The sequence below is a fragment of the Cryptomeria japonica genome, chromosome 5, assembly GCF_030272615.1.
Source record: "Cryptomeria japonica chromosome 5, Sugi_1.0, whole genome shotgun sequence".
Classification (NCBI taxonomy): Eukaryota; Viridiplantae; Streptophyta; class Pinopsida; order Cupressales; family Cupressaceae; genus Cryptomeria; species Cryptomeria japonica.
The window spans coordinates 46,191,780-46,211,558 of NC_081409.1; the positions used below are offsets into that span (position 1 = coordinate 46,191,780).

Sequence of the window (19,779 nt, forward strand, 5' to 3'; positions counted from 1 at the left end):
ATCCTGGTATGGCATGTTTTCATTGTCACAAAGTTGGACATTTAGTTGGAGATTGCAGAGATCAACCTAGAAGAGACACTGAAGAGATAAAAGAAAAATTCAAGATGATTTGAAAAAGAAGGAAATTATGTTAGATGAAGAAAGAACCTTACCTACCGAGTTAGGTGCACCTATTTCAAATTAGTCAGGAAAAGGTATGAAGGGACTGCATTCTCTAAAGGTTAAATCATAACAGTTCCTATTCTATTATGTACAAAATTCAAAATTTGCATAGTTAAGATGCAATTAGTCAGTTTATAATACTTTAGAGGAAACCTGTCAAGTCGGTGTATACAGGAAACCTGTCAAGTTGGTTAATAAAGGAAATTTGGTTACTCGGTTAAAACAAAAAAAAGGAGTCAATCAGTAAAAGGTGAACCGAGTGCATTTAATGTTTTGACCTAACTTGTACGGAGCCTGATAAGGTATTTTTTTGAGTACTTAAAAGTATTTTCATGGTCATTTTCATTCACCAAGTTTGTGAGAAGCAGAGCAGAGTGAATCAAGGCGATCAAACTTCATTCAGAGCGAATTTCAAGGTATTTACATCAAATCTATTCATACTGTTAAGCTGGTTTCCGATCTAGTCAAATTGCTACTATCTACCAAGTGTGAAGCATCAGTCATTTGTAAACCCTAAGGATAATTTGTTAAATCTTACCCAAAACCTACAATGGTGCCCAAGATCCAAGATCCTGTAGTTGTCAAAAATGTGGAGAAGCCCTCGCTGAAATATTCTTTAAATCCCAAAGTTGCCTCTGAACGAGATGACAAAACTGCATTTTCACACATCCCAGATCGAGTCTTGTTAGTAGAAGATGTTAGATTCTTCACCAAATGCCATGTTGAGGAACTCGGTCATGTCGAGATTAGTGACACATATGATGAGCTTTGCACTGATGGAAAACTGGATAGAAAATTTGAGCATATCAAAATCAAGGGATTAACTGAAGCCCTAGTCTATCCCCGTGTGTTCAAACCCCAATGGGTTAAGTTTATATTGAGTAGAGTACATGATGATTTCATGTGGCTACAGGAGCAACCATTTAAGATCACTAAGGAAATCATTCAACTAATCACCGGGTATCCTATCTATGATCATGCACAAGCATAGAAAATGATATCACAAAAAGAGCTAATCAGTCTAACTGGAGTAGAATCTGATTACCGAGGACTGAAATTAAATAATGTCACTGATGCAGAACTCAAGTTTGCAATTAGAGTAATTGGTTACTGTTTCTTCCAATCTGCAAGGGAAAACAGTGTACCATGTGCTGCAGCTGACTTGGCCTACAAAATAGTGAAGAAGGGAATGAAAGTAGACTTGTGTGAAGTACTACTGAAGAACTTATTTGAGAACCTGAACACAATAAGGAAGCCGAAGAAGAACAACTTGGCAAATACACTAAAGTTTGGTTCACTTCTTGTATGCATGTTTTTCTACTTTGAGAAGTTCTTTCCCTCAGTCAATAAAGTAGTATGGGAGCTACACTGACCTATCACCCATCAAATCAATGACTTCATCAAGAAGTTAGGTGATAACTTTAATGATATCATGGATGATTACTACAGCAAGTTCCAAAAGAAAATGCACAACAGGTACAGGATTCCACCGTAGCTGGTAGAAAAATACAAAGATAATATATGTTTTGAGGTCGACACTAATTATTGTTATGTGAATGTTGTTGAACCGAGGACTCAATCGTTGCAACCAATGGGTTATGAGATTGATTATGATATAACACAATAGCAAATTGATGCCTATTTATCATTGCCAAGGCATGCAACCGAACTAAGGTATGGAACCTATGAAGAGGTGAAGGAAAAAGTAAAAATGAGCATTGTAGTACCTAAGGCTACAAGAAAAGCTACAAAAATGATAAAGGTTTTATCTAAGAAATTCGGAGAAGAATCCTCCTCTACACCTGTCAAAGGCAATCTTGCCATTACTGAAGAGGAATCAGAAGCTCAAGAGGCATCAATAACATTAAGTACAGAGTTTCCTAAGGGTAAAGTTCTGAAAAGAAAGAAACAGGACATTTCAAAGGCCCTACCGACTCCACCAACAAAGAGACCCAACACTAGAGCATCAGCTACATCACCGAGTAAGAAACAAAAGAGTGTTACTCCACCCAAGGTAACTAAAACCTATAAGAAATCTACTCAGAGACTCATTTTGGCAAAAGAGTCGAGTGATACAGAATCTGATGATACAAATAAATTTCAGATTGTGAAAAGCAAAAAGGTAAATATTCATAGTGTTGAAATTTTTTGTGCCAATCTTAAAGAGTACTATGGATTTGCAGGATTTAGATATGTTAAGTATGAGACTAGGAATAATGATGAGAAGCGACAAATTGAAGAAGTTGTGATCTGTACACTTCTAAAGTTTCGGCTAGCTCCATTAGAACTAGCAAAGTCACTTCCGAGTGAATTATACTTACATATTGATAACAAATGGAAATATGCAATGGACTCAGAGAGACACATAAGAGAAAGAAGTCTAGTCCATGTATTCCTTGATATGCCCGTAGCAGAAATCAAGGAGAATTTGACCACATACAATTCTAAATGTCTTGTCAAACAGAGAACCTTAAAATTGATGAATGGGCTATACATAGATGTGGAAAATGAGACAAAAGCCAAGTGGCAGGAGATCTTCAAACAAAAGGATGTCAGTGAACAATCTCAAATTGAAATTGTTGATGTCACCGAGCAAGATCCAGATGTCACCGAGCAAGGTCCAGACCTAGCTGACACTATTCACATTGATGAAGATATAATGGTTGAAGAAGCACCAGAGCAGGAAATGATTGAAGGCACTACCTATGCAAAACTTGTATCTAGTGAATCTATTTTAGAACAAGTTCAGCCTTATCCGCCGATGAAGCCACCTGTCTCAACCGAAGCTCCCAAGGACACAGAGCAAGGCACTGAAGGTAACAAATCTGAAGCAGAAAAAGATACAACCAAAGATCAGATGTCTCAAGCACCGTTGAGCACTACAAATGTTACAGTTGAGACCCCTAGCACCGAGACACCCAAGGACACTACAATGGCTACAGGAACCGACCAAAGTGTTGCATCTACTGAGAAACCTACCAAGGGTTAGCAAGCCTCACAAGCACCTGTCTTAGTGCCACCGACCAAAGGAAAAGAAAGGAAGGTGAGAAAGCATAGTTTCAAATTTGACTTGTCTAAACCAATAGTGATGCCCAATGTAGACATCTCCAAATTGAAAGGGCAAGCACTCACTGAATTCGGTGAACTGTGCAAAGAAAAGGCCAAACAGGAGAAGCAACTGGCCATACAAAAGAAGAATAAAGTACTTCAAAAGGTTAAGACACTACTAACAAAAATGCTACCTTCAGCAACAGTATCAACCGATGCAGCCATCCATATTCAATTGGATGAACTCCTAAATCAGATTGAGACATCTAGAGTAGATGCATCTGAATACTTGAGCAAACTAAAAGACAAGGAGCTAACTGCTAAAATGATAGAGGAAGTATAGAAATCCATTGTTGTTGGCAAGGTGAAACTTGTCAAATTCATTGCTTAGTTGTCCCCTCAACTCAAGCATATTGTTTATTTATTCCAAAAACTATGTACATTTTCCTTATTCATTAAAGATATCAAAAATAAAACTGATGCAATTGAGAAAGAGATCACTGATCTCTCAACTAAGTTGACCACTGAGCCTAATTCAGTTCAGCATTTTTATACAAAGCTTTAACAGCTCATGGCTCAACAGTTAGAACTCAGGAATGAAGAGCATAAAATCAGGATGGACATAATGACCCTTCAGACATTATTCCTTCCTCATCTCTCATCAGTACAGGAACAGTTCAACAGAGCTACATGCCTATCCACTACACAAGAGGGAAGCACTCTTGATGGCTTAATATCACTCTTAGCTGATATTCAAGCACAAAATTCATTAATGGAAAGTGTAAAGGATTCACTCTCAGTTGCCCTCACCGACGCCCAGACCAAGTATAAGACTATTTTTGATCAGTTACCGCCTCTGGATGGAAATTAAGTTTTTGATGTTTGTCAAAAAGGGGGAGTAATATTATGATACTACATAGATGAAAGTAATACCCAACAAAGGGGGAGTAATACTATATTTGGAGAGTGATACAGTTTTGGTAACACAGTTTTGAGTATTGTATACAAGGGGAGTATACCGAGCAGAATATACAGAGCATTCAGAGCACAAGCACAGAACATGCAAAATTCAGAGTTATGTACAGAATAATGATAAGGGGAGTATATTTGCATATACTATTTCATTGACTATTGTATATATTGTCAAGTGTAGTCATTTTGCAAGTATATAGTTTTTGAGTTATGACTTTGAAAGTAGTTTTTGTCAAACATCTCAACTAATGTCAAAAGGAGAGATTGTTACTACTTATCAAATTGCCATTAGTTTTTATATTCAAAGTCATACTATATATTATAGTCAGTTATTATTACCGAATCATGCAGTCAGTACACATAGAGAAGTCGGTATGAACAGTCTAGTCGGTTACAGAAGAAAGTAGTCACAAAACACAGTATTCACCGAGCTGTTTACCAAGTATTGTTTCATGGCTACCGAGCAGTAAAGTTAACTCGTTGAGTTGATATTCACCAAGTGAAATGTTTTACCAGATACATTGAACCTGGACATGAACATGAAAACGTGTTACAAGATCGAGGCACATCTCACCATTATTACATTGGAAATTGCACTAGAAGATTGTGTATGATTGCAAGGTCAATCTAACCAATGAAATATTTTGTTTAGTTATTCATTCGAGGAATCTTTTTTGTAAGATCGAAGCAATGAATTAGATCACTGCTATAAGAGATCTATTTATACAGCATGGGAAGAGAGAAATGTATGTGTGTGTATGTATGAAGGAAGACTGTTATAGAGACATAGAGAGGTCACCGAGAAGGTTATCAGTGAACAGTCAAAGAACAGAGTAAACAGAAGGGTTTACCGAGTTACAATATGGGTTACCGAGGTATGCTACAAGCTAGGTAATCTTATTCTGAGCACATAGAATCTGCTATAACATTTCAGATGTAAAGTTGCAGATATTTGTAAAGTCTTATTGTAATATTTTAAAGTTGTAAGAGAAACCTTTAACAGGGTAAAAGACTCTAACCAGGTCTATAAATTGTAAATCCTCTAACCAAGTGTAGCATTTATATAGTGTTGTGAAATCCTCTAGTAAGGTAGATCTAACAGATCTTGTTACTCCTAACAGGGTAAGCTATCAGAAATAGCTAAATGTAGCTCTAACCGAGAAATATTTATTATTGCAGTAGTGAAGTTGTGGGTGCCATCCCCACCACAGTTTTTCTCTCTAACCAAGAGTTTTTGCGTGACCAAAATATATGTGTTATGGAGTGAATCATGTATGATTGTTATCTGTTTGTTTTAACTTTATTTTATGTTACTGCACTATTCTGTTTATGCATAGCAGTAAGGTTATTATTGAAGAAAAGTTTTGGAGTACTGATTCACCCCTCCCCTCTCAGTACATTAGCTTTCCATATTGGGCCTAACAAGGAGGTGTTAGACTTGATAAATTTTGCTAATTTTTTGGATTTAAGTAGAAAAATACAGTCAATTCCGTCTCTCAAAATTTTGGGAAAAAAGCCAAGGACTGTGTTGAAAGTGCACATGGTCCGACCAACTTTTTTGAAATTTTCAAAGATGATAGATATTATGATTTTATTGTAGAATCCAAAAAAGCAACTAATTTGGAGATGTCTAGATCAGTCAAATAAGTAGTCAAAGGTTTAAAATAGAAGGATCTTAAAACTTAGGGTTTTACTTTCTAACCACTAAATTTTCAGAATAAAAAGGGAGACCTGAGTTGCAATTTTGAAATAAAAATCAAATTGGAAACAAGGAATTCAAATTTTACACTTCACAAGCTTAATTTTCTCAAAATAAAAAATTAGGGTTTTGATGCAATTAACCTCTAAAATTTGCAAATAGATCAAACTTGGAAATGAAATTTTGAAATTCAAATTGCACTTAATCAGATCTAATAATAAAAAATCAGAATTAATGTGTAAGATGTCGGGTTCACCAAAATGTAAAGCGAAAAATTGAACCCAAGGGTTTTCCTCAGTCAAACCTTGGTTGAGGAATCAACCTTGAAAAAAGGTAATTGCAAATGCTTGAATGTAAATAATGGAAATGTATACCTTGTAGATCTGCAATTTATTGATAATGGTTCCTTTGCTTCTTGAATGTTGTCACAAGTGTTGCATGAAATGACATGTGACATGATAAAACCCTAACACACACACACATGTTTGCAAATGAATGTTGTAATGTTGCTCAAAGGGATGAATGAAGAAGACTTGAATTCTTGAATGCTTGATGAAGACCCTTCACTTGAATTTCAACTATCATGTATTTCACGTATCACCCATTCATGTATGTCGTCTCCATATGCAAATGAGAAGACCAACTCCCATTTATACATGCCTTAGAAGAATAATTTATCTCACCAAAGACCGACATCGGGGAGATTTGGAATCCCAAAATGCAGATAGCATTGGGGGGGCCTATCTTGGGGCCACCCTAAGAGGGGGGGATAAGGGCACCACACTCCTGTCCTGCCCTATCTTGGGGCTCGGATAGGATCCTAAGGCTATCTCAGAGCTCAAACATGGAGGGTTCAAGGGGTGAAAGTGCAAAAAGAGGTCTTGGTTGAAAAGGAAGATGTCAGCGCCAAGAAGAGGACCTAAGATGTGGTTAAAATTGTAGGGGTCGCAATTTTATGACACTACACTATCTGATTTATTTGTAATTTTTCAATTATTCCAAAAAAAAAGTGTTAGCAGCACATAACTTTCTGTATGACTGCATAATGTCATGCTTGCTTCCATGACTTACAAAGAAGTATATGTTGCCTCTTCAATAATTTCTTCGGTAATTCATTCATTTAATATGTAATGCATTAGTTATTAAAATTATAAAAAAAATTGTTTACTCATATGTAGCTCCATTTTCTCTATTTTAGCTCTATTTTTCTCTAATTTACTTACATGTTTTTTTTCTTTTTTTCACTAGATCTATACTATGTGGGTTTTGCTACATTTTTACATGGTACTAGAGCACATGGGAGCTAGGAAGAAGCAAAAAAAATAAAATTGTGGGTACTGAAGATTAAAGTTGTTATAAACAAATGAACTTCCAACCTCTACAATTTGCATACCATACAATCATTTCGAATAGAAGACAAAGATTATACTTTGGCTCAAAAGTAGAGGCTTGTATCAAACAGTCATGGATAGAGAGGTTGAACCTAATTTTGTAGTTGAAAAATACAAATAATTCAACTAGATAGACAAGGCCTTCGGTCTTCTATGCTTATCCCTATATCCAAAATTGTTGTTTGATGTCAAAGCATGCACAAAACCAAATGAGTCTTGGACTACACTAGAGACTCTTTTTGGGAAGCGAGATGAGATGTAAGGTCACATTCTTGAAAATGAGCTCAACTCATTAGATCCAAGTAGTTTTGAAAATATTCAAGACTTCTTCACAAAGTTTAAGGCCTTACTACTCATGCTGAAAGGATGTGAAATTGACAAATCCACAAAATAAGGAAAATTAATTCTTGTTATTCTATCAAAATTGTATCTATAGTATGTTGTATTTGTCTCCACTATTTGCAAAGTTAGGATTTTATCAAGAGTAACTTGGAAGATGCCCACACTCGATTCTTTTATTGAGTCTTTAATACATGAGCAGGATAAGCTCATAAAGATGGGTACACTAAAGAATTCCAAATCTCATGCACTTATTATCCATGCAAGTGGAAAGAACAATTTGAAGTCAAATCAGAAATCTAAAGGCAAAGGGAAGAATAATATAAATCCAAGAAAGGGAGGCTATCTCAAACCTTTACATGAATCTACCAACTCGAAGTAAAACAAGAAAAACAAGGGCAAATAAAAGTGCAGCTATTACAATCATGGTTACCATATGAAATCATCATGCGTGAAGAAGACCATTGGCCTCATGGCACAAACATTTCAACAAAACAATCTTGGTAACCTTATTCCAGAAAGTGCTAAGAAGAAGCAGGAATAAAAAGAATAAAAAAAAAAGAGAAAATGTGCATGCATTAATTTCTATTCATTCTTCTCTAAATGAATGAATCATTTAGTCTAGAGATTCACATCACATGGAAGCTATAAAAGATGTTTTCTAATCTTTACAGCCATATGATGGTCCTTATATTATCATGGGAGATGATTCTCTAGTAGATGCAAGTATACTAGGGAGGGTAGATCTTGGAATTGGAAGTTTTGAGCATGTATAATGCATTTCTAATATTTATGTTAATCTTCTCTCTATATATTAAATGACACATACTCGCATTCGAAGGAGATTGAAATTCACCCCAGAAACAGTGAACATATTTTACATGCAGGACAAATCCAAAATTATTGTTGGTAAGGCCAATCATCGGTCTCTTCTATAAACTTTTTCTAGCTTTATTGCTAGATCATATTCTACCTTGCTAATAACACATGTAAGTGATGAAAGTAGAATTTGGTATGAAATATTCAAGGTGATTTAAACTTTAGATACATGAAGCAACTTAGTAGAACAAGAATGGTAAAAGGATTTCCTACCATAGAATTTTTAGATGGAATTTGTGAAGGTTGTTCTCTTCGAAAGAATTCACAAGAATTTTTTTTTGAAGGGAAATGCATGGAGAACCTATTCTCCTTTAGAGCTTGTTCACAGTGATCTTATGGGTCCATTTCCTAAACCTTCCATGAAAAAAGTCAAATATGTGCTAACATTCATTAATGATCTCATAAGATACAACATGGGTATATTTTCTCAAATTCAAGTTTGAGGTGTTTGAGAATCTTAATTTTTCAAAACCCATGCAAAGAAGCAAGTAAGGAAAATGATCAAGACCCTCTGCATAGATCACAGGGAGAGTATGCCAAATAGTGATGTCCAACATTTTTGTGTTGAAGCAAGAATATAATTGCAAAGTGTAGTTCCTTACACTCTGCAACAAAATAGGGTAGCTAAGAGGAAGAACTGATCTTCGAAAGACATGTCTAGATGCACGTTGCATGCTAGGTCGCTTCCCTCCAAATTGTGGGATAAAGCAATTAATTGTGCTTCATACATACAAAATAGATTTCCTCATAAATATATCATAGGAGAAACAACTTTTGAAGCATGCAACCAAAAGTCACACATTTCCACATTTTTGGATCACGTGCATGAGTACACATTCTCATAAATCAAAGGAAGGCTTTGTAGCCTCAAAGAAAAGAATGCATCTTTGTTGGATATCCATATTGTGTAAAGGCATACAAATTGCTAGATCTTTCAACAAAAACACTCTTCATTGAGAAGAGTGTCTACTTTGATGAAAGTCTCTCACATTCATCTCAAGAACAACATGCCACCACTTCTATGCTTCCTCCTCTTATAGATCTTAAAGATAATACATGAAATTATTCTAATCTTATTTCAAATATTTGTGAATTTGATTAAGAGGAATAGGAGCATGCATTTGTTAATCCACATCTAATCCTTGATTGGGAGTCCAATGATGATTCAATATCCCTATGAGAAATCAAAGAATAAGGAGCTTAGTTAATATATATGATGTCCCTCATGCACTCTCAGCTACTTAGCCCATCTCGTTGATGCATGCATGTGTGGTTCTAGTATTTGACCCTTAGACTTATCCATAAGCTACATAGAATCCTCTTTGTGAAGTAGCCTTGGATGATGAGTACAATTCCCTCATTGTGAATCAAACATTGGACTTGGTTCCATTTCCTTTTGATCACAAACTTGTCAAATGTACATGGGTCTATAGGACAAATAAAGTAGTAGATGGACATGTGAGAAGATATAAGGCACGGTTGCTAGTCAAATGCTTTCAACAAGTTCATGGCATTTACTATGATCAGACTTTTGATCTAGTGACAAAGATTGACTCCATTTGGTTGGCTCTTGCCATTGTAGTAGCAAGAAGGTGGGAGGTTCATGACATGGATGTGAAGAATGCATTTCTTGCGGTGATCTTGAGGAAGAAATCTACGTGGAGTAGCCACAAGGGTATGTACAAAATTCTCGTTGGTATACAAACCCAAGAAGTCATTTTATGGCCTTAGTAAGGCACCTAGAGCTTGGTATGCTAAAATGAACTCTTATCTTCTATCTTTAAATTTCATGTGATGAAATTATGATCCAAACATTTATATGATATGAACATTTGACTATCTATTACTCATAGTACTCTATGTAGATGATCTACTAATAATAGCTGATTCGGCCACAACCATTGTTTCAATCAAAATTGCTTTGCATGACAAATTTTCCATGATAGACATGGGCTTCCTACACTTTTTCCTTGGACATGAAATTGGCCAAAATGTATTAGGAATCAAAATTGCTCAATCCAAGTTTGCAAGAAATCTCTTGGTTCGATTTCACATGACTGAGTGCAAGCCAACAACCACACCTTTTCTATTGAGGGTAAAGATTGAGGATGGACATGATATAGCATTGGTTGATAGCACACACTATCATCAGCTTGTGGGGAGTCTTATTTATCTCACTCACTCTCATCCAAATCTCTCATATGTAGTGGGGGTCATTTTCAGATACATGCAAGAGCCACATCACCTACATTGGAAAACTGCAAAGGATATTCTTCGATATGTTTAAGGAACCATATGCAATGGGATTCATTATCCAACAAGAGGTACTTTATATCTCATTGGCTACACAATTGCTGATTCGACTAGTGATAACATTGATCGCAAATCCACTTCCAGACATGTTATTAGTTTGGGATCTAGCCCCATATGTTGGTCAAGTTTGGAGTAATTGGGATCTAGCCCCATATGTTGGTCAAGTTTGGAGTAGTCTATCATTGATTTATCATTTGCAAAGGCTAAATATAGAGGTGCAATCAATGCTATCATTCAAACAATTTAGTTGTAGAACTTCCTGACTGAGATTGGTATCCTTTTTATCATTCAACTATCATTTGGTCTCATAATCAAAGTACACTAAAGTTTTGTAGAGATCCAGTACAATGATAGATGACCAAACATATCGAGATTCACATGCAGTATATCTGAGGTTTGATCCATGATGGAGTCATCAGTATTTTCTCACTTCTCACCAAATTGTTGATATCTTCATGAAGATGTTCGTTGAGCAAAAATTTCACTTTCTATGAGAGCTTTCTTGGGGTGAAAGACGCTGCAACACAATAGTTACCCTGCATTTCTAGTGTCTATTTAGAGAGGGTATTTTGTTCCCACCAGGTTTTCCCTCTTTCCTCTTTCCTTTTATTAGGCTTGCATCTTTAGTTAAACTTAATAAGGTAGGGGGAGGGGGGTTTTGTTCTAACAGGATTTTCCCTCTTTCCTCTTTTCTTTCATTAGGCTCGTCTCCTTAATTAAACGAAAGAGGCAGAAACAACTTTTAAGATTTAAAAATTTATGGTTCTTTCTTTTCAACTAATCATCACTTATATCTTTTAAAAGACAGAAACCCTGAAATAACACTAACCTTTCTCTTCACATCATCTATATATCACTACCTACCAAACGTATCCCTTACCTCTTCCACTTTAACACGGTTTTCCTTAGTCTCATCCTTCCGTAACACTCCAAACATTACCCTATGTTTTCAAACATATTTTGATCTGTCACAGTCTTTATCCAAAAGATGATCACTATCTCAGTCTCCTCACGAAATAACGAGTGTCAGCCATACATATAGTAAAGACCAACATAAGGAGATTGAAAACAAAATTCTGTGCATGATTGTCAAATATTGATTAACACGTGTTTACTAAAGACCAGCGGAATGAAGCTTCTGGATGATATCAAATATTGACTTGTGTATAATTTCAATTGACGAATGAGAAGGCAAGTCTAGAGATATGGTTAGACTTGAGGCATAGACTGAGCGGGTCTTTTTGATTCCGTGATTTGTTTGAACACGTCTCTTTAATGCCCGAAATATTTACGACCCGTTTCCCTTGCATTAATTATCTATAAATACCCCAATAGAAACATCAATATTAAGTTCAGAAGCATTTTGAGGAACTGGGAAGAAGAAACTAGTTTGTATTGTAAGATGGAGAATAGAGTTATGTTTGTGGTAATATTGGGTTGCTTAAGTTTTCTGGCCTTTCAGGCTAATGCTCAACAAGCCAGCAATGTTAGGGCAACATATAATCTTTACAATCCTCAGAATATTGGGTGGGATTTGAACACGGCATCTGTTTACTGTGCCACGTGGGACGCAGACAAGCCCCTCGATTGGCGCATGAAATATGGTTGGACTGCCTTCTGCGGACCTGTTGGCCCAACTGGACAAGCCTCCTGTGGCAAATGTTTAAAGGTAATTAATCGTCTCCCTCTCTCTTTAGTTTTTCAGATTCAATGGTATTTATATTGATAGGATCTAAATCCGTATCTTATATAAATTTATTGAGTACTCTTGTGGTGTTAAATTGCAGGTGACAAACCGAGACACACAGGCACAGACAACAGTGAGAATAGTTGATCAATGTTCCAATGGAGGCCTTGACTTGGACGTTAATGAATTCAACAAGATTGACACCAATGGCAATGGATACAATGCCGGTCATCTGCAGGTGGATTATGAGTTTGTTAGCTGCTAATCACAATATAATGGCGGCCCAATTCAGTCAACTTAATATAGATTCTAGAATAAAAGGACTGAGATGGGAATGAGTCCAAGGATATTTATATGGATTCAATTATGGAAATAATGTTCATCTATTGTGAACAATGGCTTTACGTCTGAGGAAGTTTACTTCTGAGATGATCTATCTAATTAACATTCCATTATCAGATTTTTTATTGATTTGTGGTTTTAACTCAATATTTAAGCACGGAAAATAACAAGAAGTGATTGATAAATATTACATTATTGATAAAACTTTAAGGTAAACATGTTTATGTATTTTAAAAAGTGTTAATTTAATCCGCTTTCTCTCAAGTAAGTTATATAGATGCTGGCACCGTATTTGGGTTAATGAGTATGGATCTGCATATTGTTTTCATTCCTGAATTCTCTACATCGACCAGATTCTTTGAAATTATAATTAATTCGACGCATTCCGCAGAAGCATGGATGATTTTAGCGTTTTTTTAAGGGTAATTTTAATCAAGTTGGGATTATTATCTTCAATTTTTATTTATTTTTATCAATAAAGGCAACCATTAAACGAGTCTGAACGGGGAATTTGAGCAGCAAACAAAATAGAGGATTCATAATATGCTGATAAACAAAGTCCAATAAAGTTTCAAAAAAACACCTAAGATCTGATCAGCAAAGCTAAGGCCTATCTTAAAGCCCTCGGGTCTTAGCTAACCCGAGAGGTTCCAGCTCGACCATCATTTCTATGAAGCAGAGTACGGCCTCTGCCTCTCCCACGCCCATGACCCCGACCACAGCTTCCCGTTCCAGGTCGACCCCTGCAAGAGCGCCCACGGCCACGACCGCCCACATTTTCCGTAGGAGAATCTGCAAGTCCTTCACCAGTCCCATTGCCACCTTCTTCTGCATTTTGTTTTTTAGCCGACACAGCTCCACTCTCCTCCTCATCAGCCTCCAGGAAGCCATTTAGAATGGCAAAATATTTGAAGATAAGCTCCTTATCCTGGTCTTGGGACATATGGGTCAGAACCCTCCATTTCAGGTAATCTCTCGCCATGCAAGCATATTGTCTGTGAGTTTTAAGCGCTGGTCCTTTTAGGTCCAGAAGAAGAGGATAGAAACTGACAGTGTCACCAAGTGTTGCGATATTCTTATTTTTCTGATTCTTTCCTAAACTGTCTTCTGATTTTTCCTTAACTGTTTTCGGATACTTTCCTATCCTGTAGATAGTGTAGCTGTATGCATAATGCACACAGCATGATTGTAGGATCTAGAGATGTATATGAACCTGTACAGATTCATTGTAAAAAATAAGAATGAAAATATTATTCTCAGTTTCTGTTTTTAAATTGGTATCAGAGCTTCGAAATTTGAATCATTTGTTTCCCCTTCATTGAACCATGGGCGATTCAGATTCGGAAGTATTTCAGCCCAAATCTGCTCCCATTATTATTCAATCCGAAGGTTCATCCTTCAATGCAGGGATTGTACTCGATGAAACAAACTATGATTTGTGGTCTCAAATCATGGAGATGCATATTGCTGAGAAGGAGAAACTCTCTTTCATTCGTGGTAATTCACAGCCACCTACTGAGAAGGATGATGGATATGAGAAGTGGTATGCAGACAATCAAAAGGTCAAGAGATGGCTGTTGATGTCTATGTCCCCAGAAATTATGAAGCGATACATTCGCTTACCCACTGCTCGAGATATTTGGAAAGCCCTTTCTAAGGCTTTTTATGATGGAGCAGATGAACTGCAGGTATTTGTCTTGAATCAGAGGGCTTTCTCTGCCAAACAGAATGGCAGAACACTCTCTGGGTATTATGGAGAGTTAACCGAGATTTTTGGTGAGTTGGATCATCGTGATAAGGTGATCATGGAAAGTGAGAACGATGTTGAATCTTACCGAAAATTAGTTCAGCGACAAAGGGTGCATATTTTTCTTGCTGGATTAGATGGTGACTTCGAACAAGTCTGCGGTGAAATTTTGAGAAAGGATCCTATTCCTGAATTAGAAGCATGTTATGCATTGGTCTGCCATGAATCTGTTCGACGTACAACAATGATTGGAGAACTATAAAAGGCTGAAGCTTCAGCGATGGTGACCCAAAACCGATCTAATCAGAACTGGCCTTCTCAAAGCACGCCTAAGATCACTAATGGTGTCGATAAATCCACCTACAAATGCACCCATTGCAATCAAACTGGTCATACCAAAAGTCACTGCTTTGAACTTGTGGGGTATCCAGAATGGTGGGATTGTAGCCGCGATTCACGGAAGAAGAATTCCAAAAAGACCTCCAGTGCTGCGTTTGTTGAAACAAAGACAGAGGATGATGTTGCTGGACAGATCTCAGCATTAGCAACAACGGCAGGTAATGGTGGTAAGTTTTTAAATATGTCTGCACTTGTTTCTAATAGTGCATGGATAATTGATTCTGGTGCTACGGATCATATGATGTTTGATTCTAGATAGGTCTCATCTCTTAAACCGTCCTCACAAAAATTTGTTTCCACTGCCAATGGCTCTTCAGCCCTAGTTATCGGAGAAGGACCCTTACCTCTCACTGATAATTTGAATCTAGATTCTGTTTTAGTTGTTCCATCTTTGGATTACAATTTGTTGTCAGTTTCCCAAATCACTGCTGCTTTACTTTGTGTTGTAATTTTCTGGCCTGATTTTTGTGTGTTTAAGGACATCCAAACGAGGCAAACGATTGGTTGTGGTGTTAGGCAAGGGAAGTTGTATTACTTGGACTTGGTGTCAAAGAGTTCGGACAAGCTGCGTCAAGCTCTAATGGTGGATAGCTCTGAGGGGGAGAAGCATAAATCTGAAATCTGGTTATGGCATCTACGTCTGGGGCATGCTTCCTTTGGTTACTTGAAGAAATTTTTTCCTAGTTTATTTGCAAAATTTGTTGTTTCTAGCTTCCGGTGTGAAGTTTGTGAACTTGCAAAAAGCCATCGTGATTCTTTTCCATTAACTTTGAATAAAAGTCTAGTTCCTTTTATGGTCATACATTCTGATGTTTGGGGTCCGTCCAAAGTCACTACATTGGGTGGATCACGTTGGTTTGTTACTTTTATTGACGATTGTACTAGAATGACTTGGGTGTGCTTAATGAAGTCTAAAAGTGAAGTGAGCTTGTTATTTCAAAAATTTTATAACATGGTTCGTACTCAGTACAATGCACAAGTTCAGGTTCTCCATAGTGACAATGGAGGTGAATATTTGAGTTCTGAACTTCAACAGTATCTGGAAGCACACGGAATTATACATCAAACTACTTGTTCCAATACACCTCAGCAGAATGGGGTGGCTGAGAGAAAAAATCATCACTTGTTGGAGGTTGTCCATGCTTCGTTGATAGAAGCCCATATGCCATTGTCTTATTGGGGTGAAGCACTTACCTCTGCAGCATATTTGATTAACCGGGTACCCTCCAGCACTATTGATTTCCAGACACCATCCCAGGTTCTTGCTGAGGCGGTTGTTGCTCCAGCTGTCCCAAATTTACCTTCTCACGTCTTTGGTTGTGTAGCATTTGTACACCTCCATAAGCATCAGCGCAACAAGTTATCTCCTCGAGCACTGCGATGTGTCTTTCTAGGATATGTTTCTAATCAAAAGGGGTACCGATGCTATCATCCTCCAACCCAACGAATGTTTATTACATTGGATGTAGTTTTTCATGAAGACTCGATGTATTTTTCCTCTGAGCCTGAACTTCAGGGGGAGTACCAAAAGGAAATTCAGACTCTACACTATGATGATCACATCTCTAAAGATGTTGATGTTCACATCTCTGAAGATGTGGGTAACTTAGACATCTCTAAAGAAGTGGAACTCTCTGAACCTATTAATCAAGAAGTGGGTGAATTGGAGGTGTATGATATAACCTTGGATCAAAATAGTGATGAACACCCAGAAACAAAAGTTGTGGCTTCACCTTCATTCGAGTCCCTCACCCCACAGGCAACCAATACACCACACCAATCACTTACTGAGGATGTTCCTGAACCATCTAGAAAACAGCTACCACAGCGTCTCACCAGAGGTATCCCTAAACCCACATATGAACCCGAACTTTCTAGTAAAGTTAGATATCCCATGAGTCATTATGTGTCTAACCATCGTTTGTCAGAATCAAATCAGTCATTTGTAAATCAGTTATCTACTGTATCTATTCCTAACAATGTGCAGGAAGCCTTAGCTAACCCAAGATGGAAAGCCGCTATGAATGAGGAGATGAAATCATTGTAGGAAAATAAAACCTGGGAACTTGTTGACCATCCACCAGGAAAGAAACCAGTTGGATGTCGTTGGGTTTGTACTATGAAGTACAAAGCAGATGGTACAATTGAACGCTTTAAGGCGAGACTGGTGGCAAAAGGGTACACCCAAACCTATGGGATCGATTATACAGAGACATTTGCACCTATAGCTAAAATCAATACAGTACGTGTCTTGTTGTCTCTAGCTGCGAACTTGGGTTGGCCATTACAACAGTTTGATGTGAAGAACGCCTTTCTACATGGAGAGTTGTCCGAAGAAGTCTACATGGAACTCCCACCTGGATGCATGATACCAGAAATACATAGTCATAAGGTGTACAGATTACAAAAGTCACTATATGGAATTAAACAATCTTCGAGGGCGTGGTTCGGAAGATTCACAAAGTCTATGAAAGCCTTTGGTTACCATCAAAGCAATTCAGACCACACTTTATTCCTAAAGAAACAATAGGGTAAGATCACTGCACTTATTGTGTATGTGGATGACATGGTGGTTACAGGAAATGATCCTGAAGAAAGGAAGGCTCTACAGGTTTACTTGTCTAGAGAATTCGAAATGAAAGACCTCGGTCCCTTAAAATATTTCCTTGGGATCGAAGTGTCTCGATCTGATAAAGGGATCTTTCTATCTCAAAGAAAGTATGCCTTAGACTTGTTACGGGAAACTGGTATGTCAGCATGTCAACCAGCTGATACACCAGTGGAAGAAAGATTGAAGTTATGTATTGAGTCTAATCAGGTACCAGTTGATAAAGGAAGATACCAGAGACTTGTAGGAAGATTGATGTACTTAGCACACATAAGGCCGGACCTTGCCTATGCATTGAGTATTGTTAGCCAGTTTATGCATAATCCTGGAGAGCAACATATGAATGCAATTATGCGCATTTTGAGGTATTTGAAGTCTGCTCCTGGAAAAGGAATTATATTATCTAAGTATTATCTCTGTAGTACTCTTTCCTATCTAGGTGCCCTTGCCCAAGCACCACCTTTGTTGCCAAGATCACCATGGGATTAACAGTACAAAGAATTCACTTAAGCTTCAAATCCAAAATCTCCTTGAAGGTGCATTGTAGATTAGGACTGGTTAGCGAAATTGGAGTGTCAACTCGAAAGCAGGCTACTGGGTCTAGTGAAAAATGAGATGAGATGATTGATGCATTAACTTTTTCATCCAAAACGGGCACAAAACAAGGCAAGTAGGCTATAAGGCCACCATCAGAAAGGTAGATAAGAGCTTGCTCGGGCATAAAATTTTTTGCTAAGATCTTATGGAAATTTGAAATCAAATGCCTTGCCAACAATAGTGGGGAATTTAATGAGCGTTGCCTTGCTTACTTCAAAGAGAATTTAGCCTTCCACCAAAAATGCAGGCCCTCTATCCTCGGAAGATATTTAGCTCCAGTTGCCAAAAATAGATGACCTCTCTTGTCAAGAAAGAAAAGAAAATGTGGGCCTGCAAGATCCACTCAGATATAAAGGTACAAGTAGGATTCCATGTCATCCAAGATTGTTGGCAAGTCAAGATCATTCAGAGAGAATCATAAATTAAAGAAAGGAAACGTTAAACCCCAAAGTGAATTGGCTTATAGACCCTTTCTCATTTAAAATTTTGGCAGGAAAATAGAAAGTTTGAAGTTTGAATTTAAACTTTTTACACAACAACTCAACAGCTTCCCTGCAAACAAAGGTCATCCAACCACCATGAGATTTTGACTCCTTCCACCACTAACTTTGAGAGCAAGTCCGCTTCCCTGTTCGCTTCCCTATATATATGTCGACATGAGAAATTATCCAAATTCCTCATTATTGAAATAATTTTCTCCAAAAGAGCTTGTAATCTCCAATTAGGGGTTTTAGCCAACAGAACAATTTTTATGGCAATAGAAAAATCCCCTTCAATCTCTACAAACTTAATTCCTCTATTAATACATTATGTTAGTCCAATTAGGAGGGCACTTAATTCTACTATGTTGTTGGTATCTAGGAGAATGGGATGAGAAATATTCCCTTTGACTATACCTTCATGATCCCTGATTATGCATCATATTCCAAATGGACCTAGATTACCCTTGGAGGCACCATCAAAATTCAGTTTTAACCATCCAAGCCTAGGAGGAACTCAGGCAGCCTGAATCCTTCTTTGATTCGAACTCCCAAAGTACGAGGGGATCTTTAGTCCATACCCTTAAATGCATTCTTGCATCCCAATCCGTAAACTCTTTTCTTGTATGCAAGTTTCTGGATTAGATTGTGTGAGCAATTTTTTCCATCAACATTTTGAATCACACTACATGATTCATCATCAAGATGCAAGAGAGTTTAAGGAGTTGAATCACGCTTCATAAACTCTTTACTGGTATTTTCATTCAAAGCTAGCTTGCTGTTGATATTTTCCACTATTGATGTTTCTATAGAGATAAGGATTGAATCTACCTGCCTTGCTTTGTTGTCAAAAATTCTCCTATTTATTTCCTTCCATATTTCCCATATTAGAGTAGATGGATTGATTTCCCATAATGAGCTAAGTAGGTCATCTTTTGGCCTAATAGGACAACCCTAAAATAGGGTCACTATATCATTGGGGAGAGTTGAAACCCAACCTAGTCTAGCACAAAGCCACCTCTAGCATTTGGCAGAAAATGGGCAATTTAGAAGCAGGTGATCATATGATTCCTCCTATGCCTTACATAGAACATACCTTGAGGGTCCTTCAGAGCCC

At 37.3% G+C, this 19,779-nt stretch overlaps 2 protein-coding genes across 2 annotated transcripts; one reads left to right on the forward strand and one right to left on the reverse strand.

Annotated features, from left to right (window-relative positions):
- Window positions 1–12,141: 12,141 nt before the first annotated feature.
- LOC131039886 (pathogenesis-related protein PR-4) lies at window positions 12,142–12,961 on the forward strand. The gene is made up of 2 exons (XM_057972739.2): window positions 12,142–12,472; window positions 12,591–12,961. The coding sequence occupies exons 1-2, from the start codon at window positions 12,206–12,208 to the stop codon at window positions 12,753–12,755; spliced, it is 432 nt and encodes a 143-aa protein (XP_057828722.2). The 5' UTR covers window positions 12,142–12,205; the 3' UTR covers window positions 12,756–12,961.
- Window positions 12,962–13,463: 502 nt separating this feature from the next.
- LOC131875705 (uncharacterized) lies at window positions 13,464–13,814 on the reverse strand. Its single transcript, XM_059220326.1, has one exon. It carries the CDS (start codon window positions 13,812–13,814, stop codon window positions 13,464–13,466), a length of 351 nt encoding a protein of 116 aa, XP_059076309.1.
- Between the last annotated feature and the right edge of the window lie 5,965 nt (window positions 13,815–19,779).

Excerpts from the sequence above, each read along its gene's own strand:
- LOC131039886 (XM_057972739.2), top strand. The coding sequence starts at position 12,206 with ATGGAGAATAGAGTTATGTTTGTGGTAATATTGGGTTGCTTAAGTTTT. Across the intron at positions 12,473-12,590 it reads CCTGTGGCAAATGTTTAAAG|GTGACAAACCGAGACACACA; the intron begins GTAATTAATCGT and ends GTTAAATTGCAG.
- LOC131875705 (XM_059220326.1), bottom strand. The coding sequence starts at position 13,814 with ATGGCGAGAGATTACCTGAAATGGAGGGTTCTGACCCATATGTCCCAA.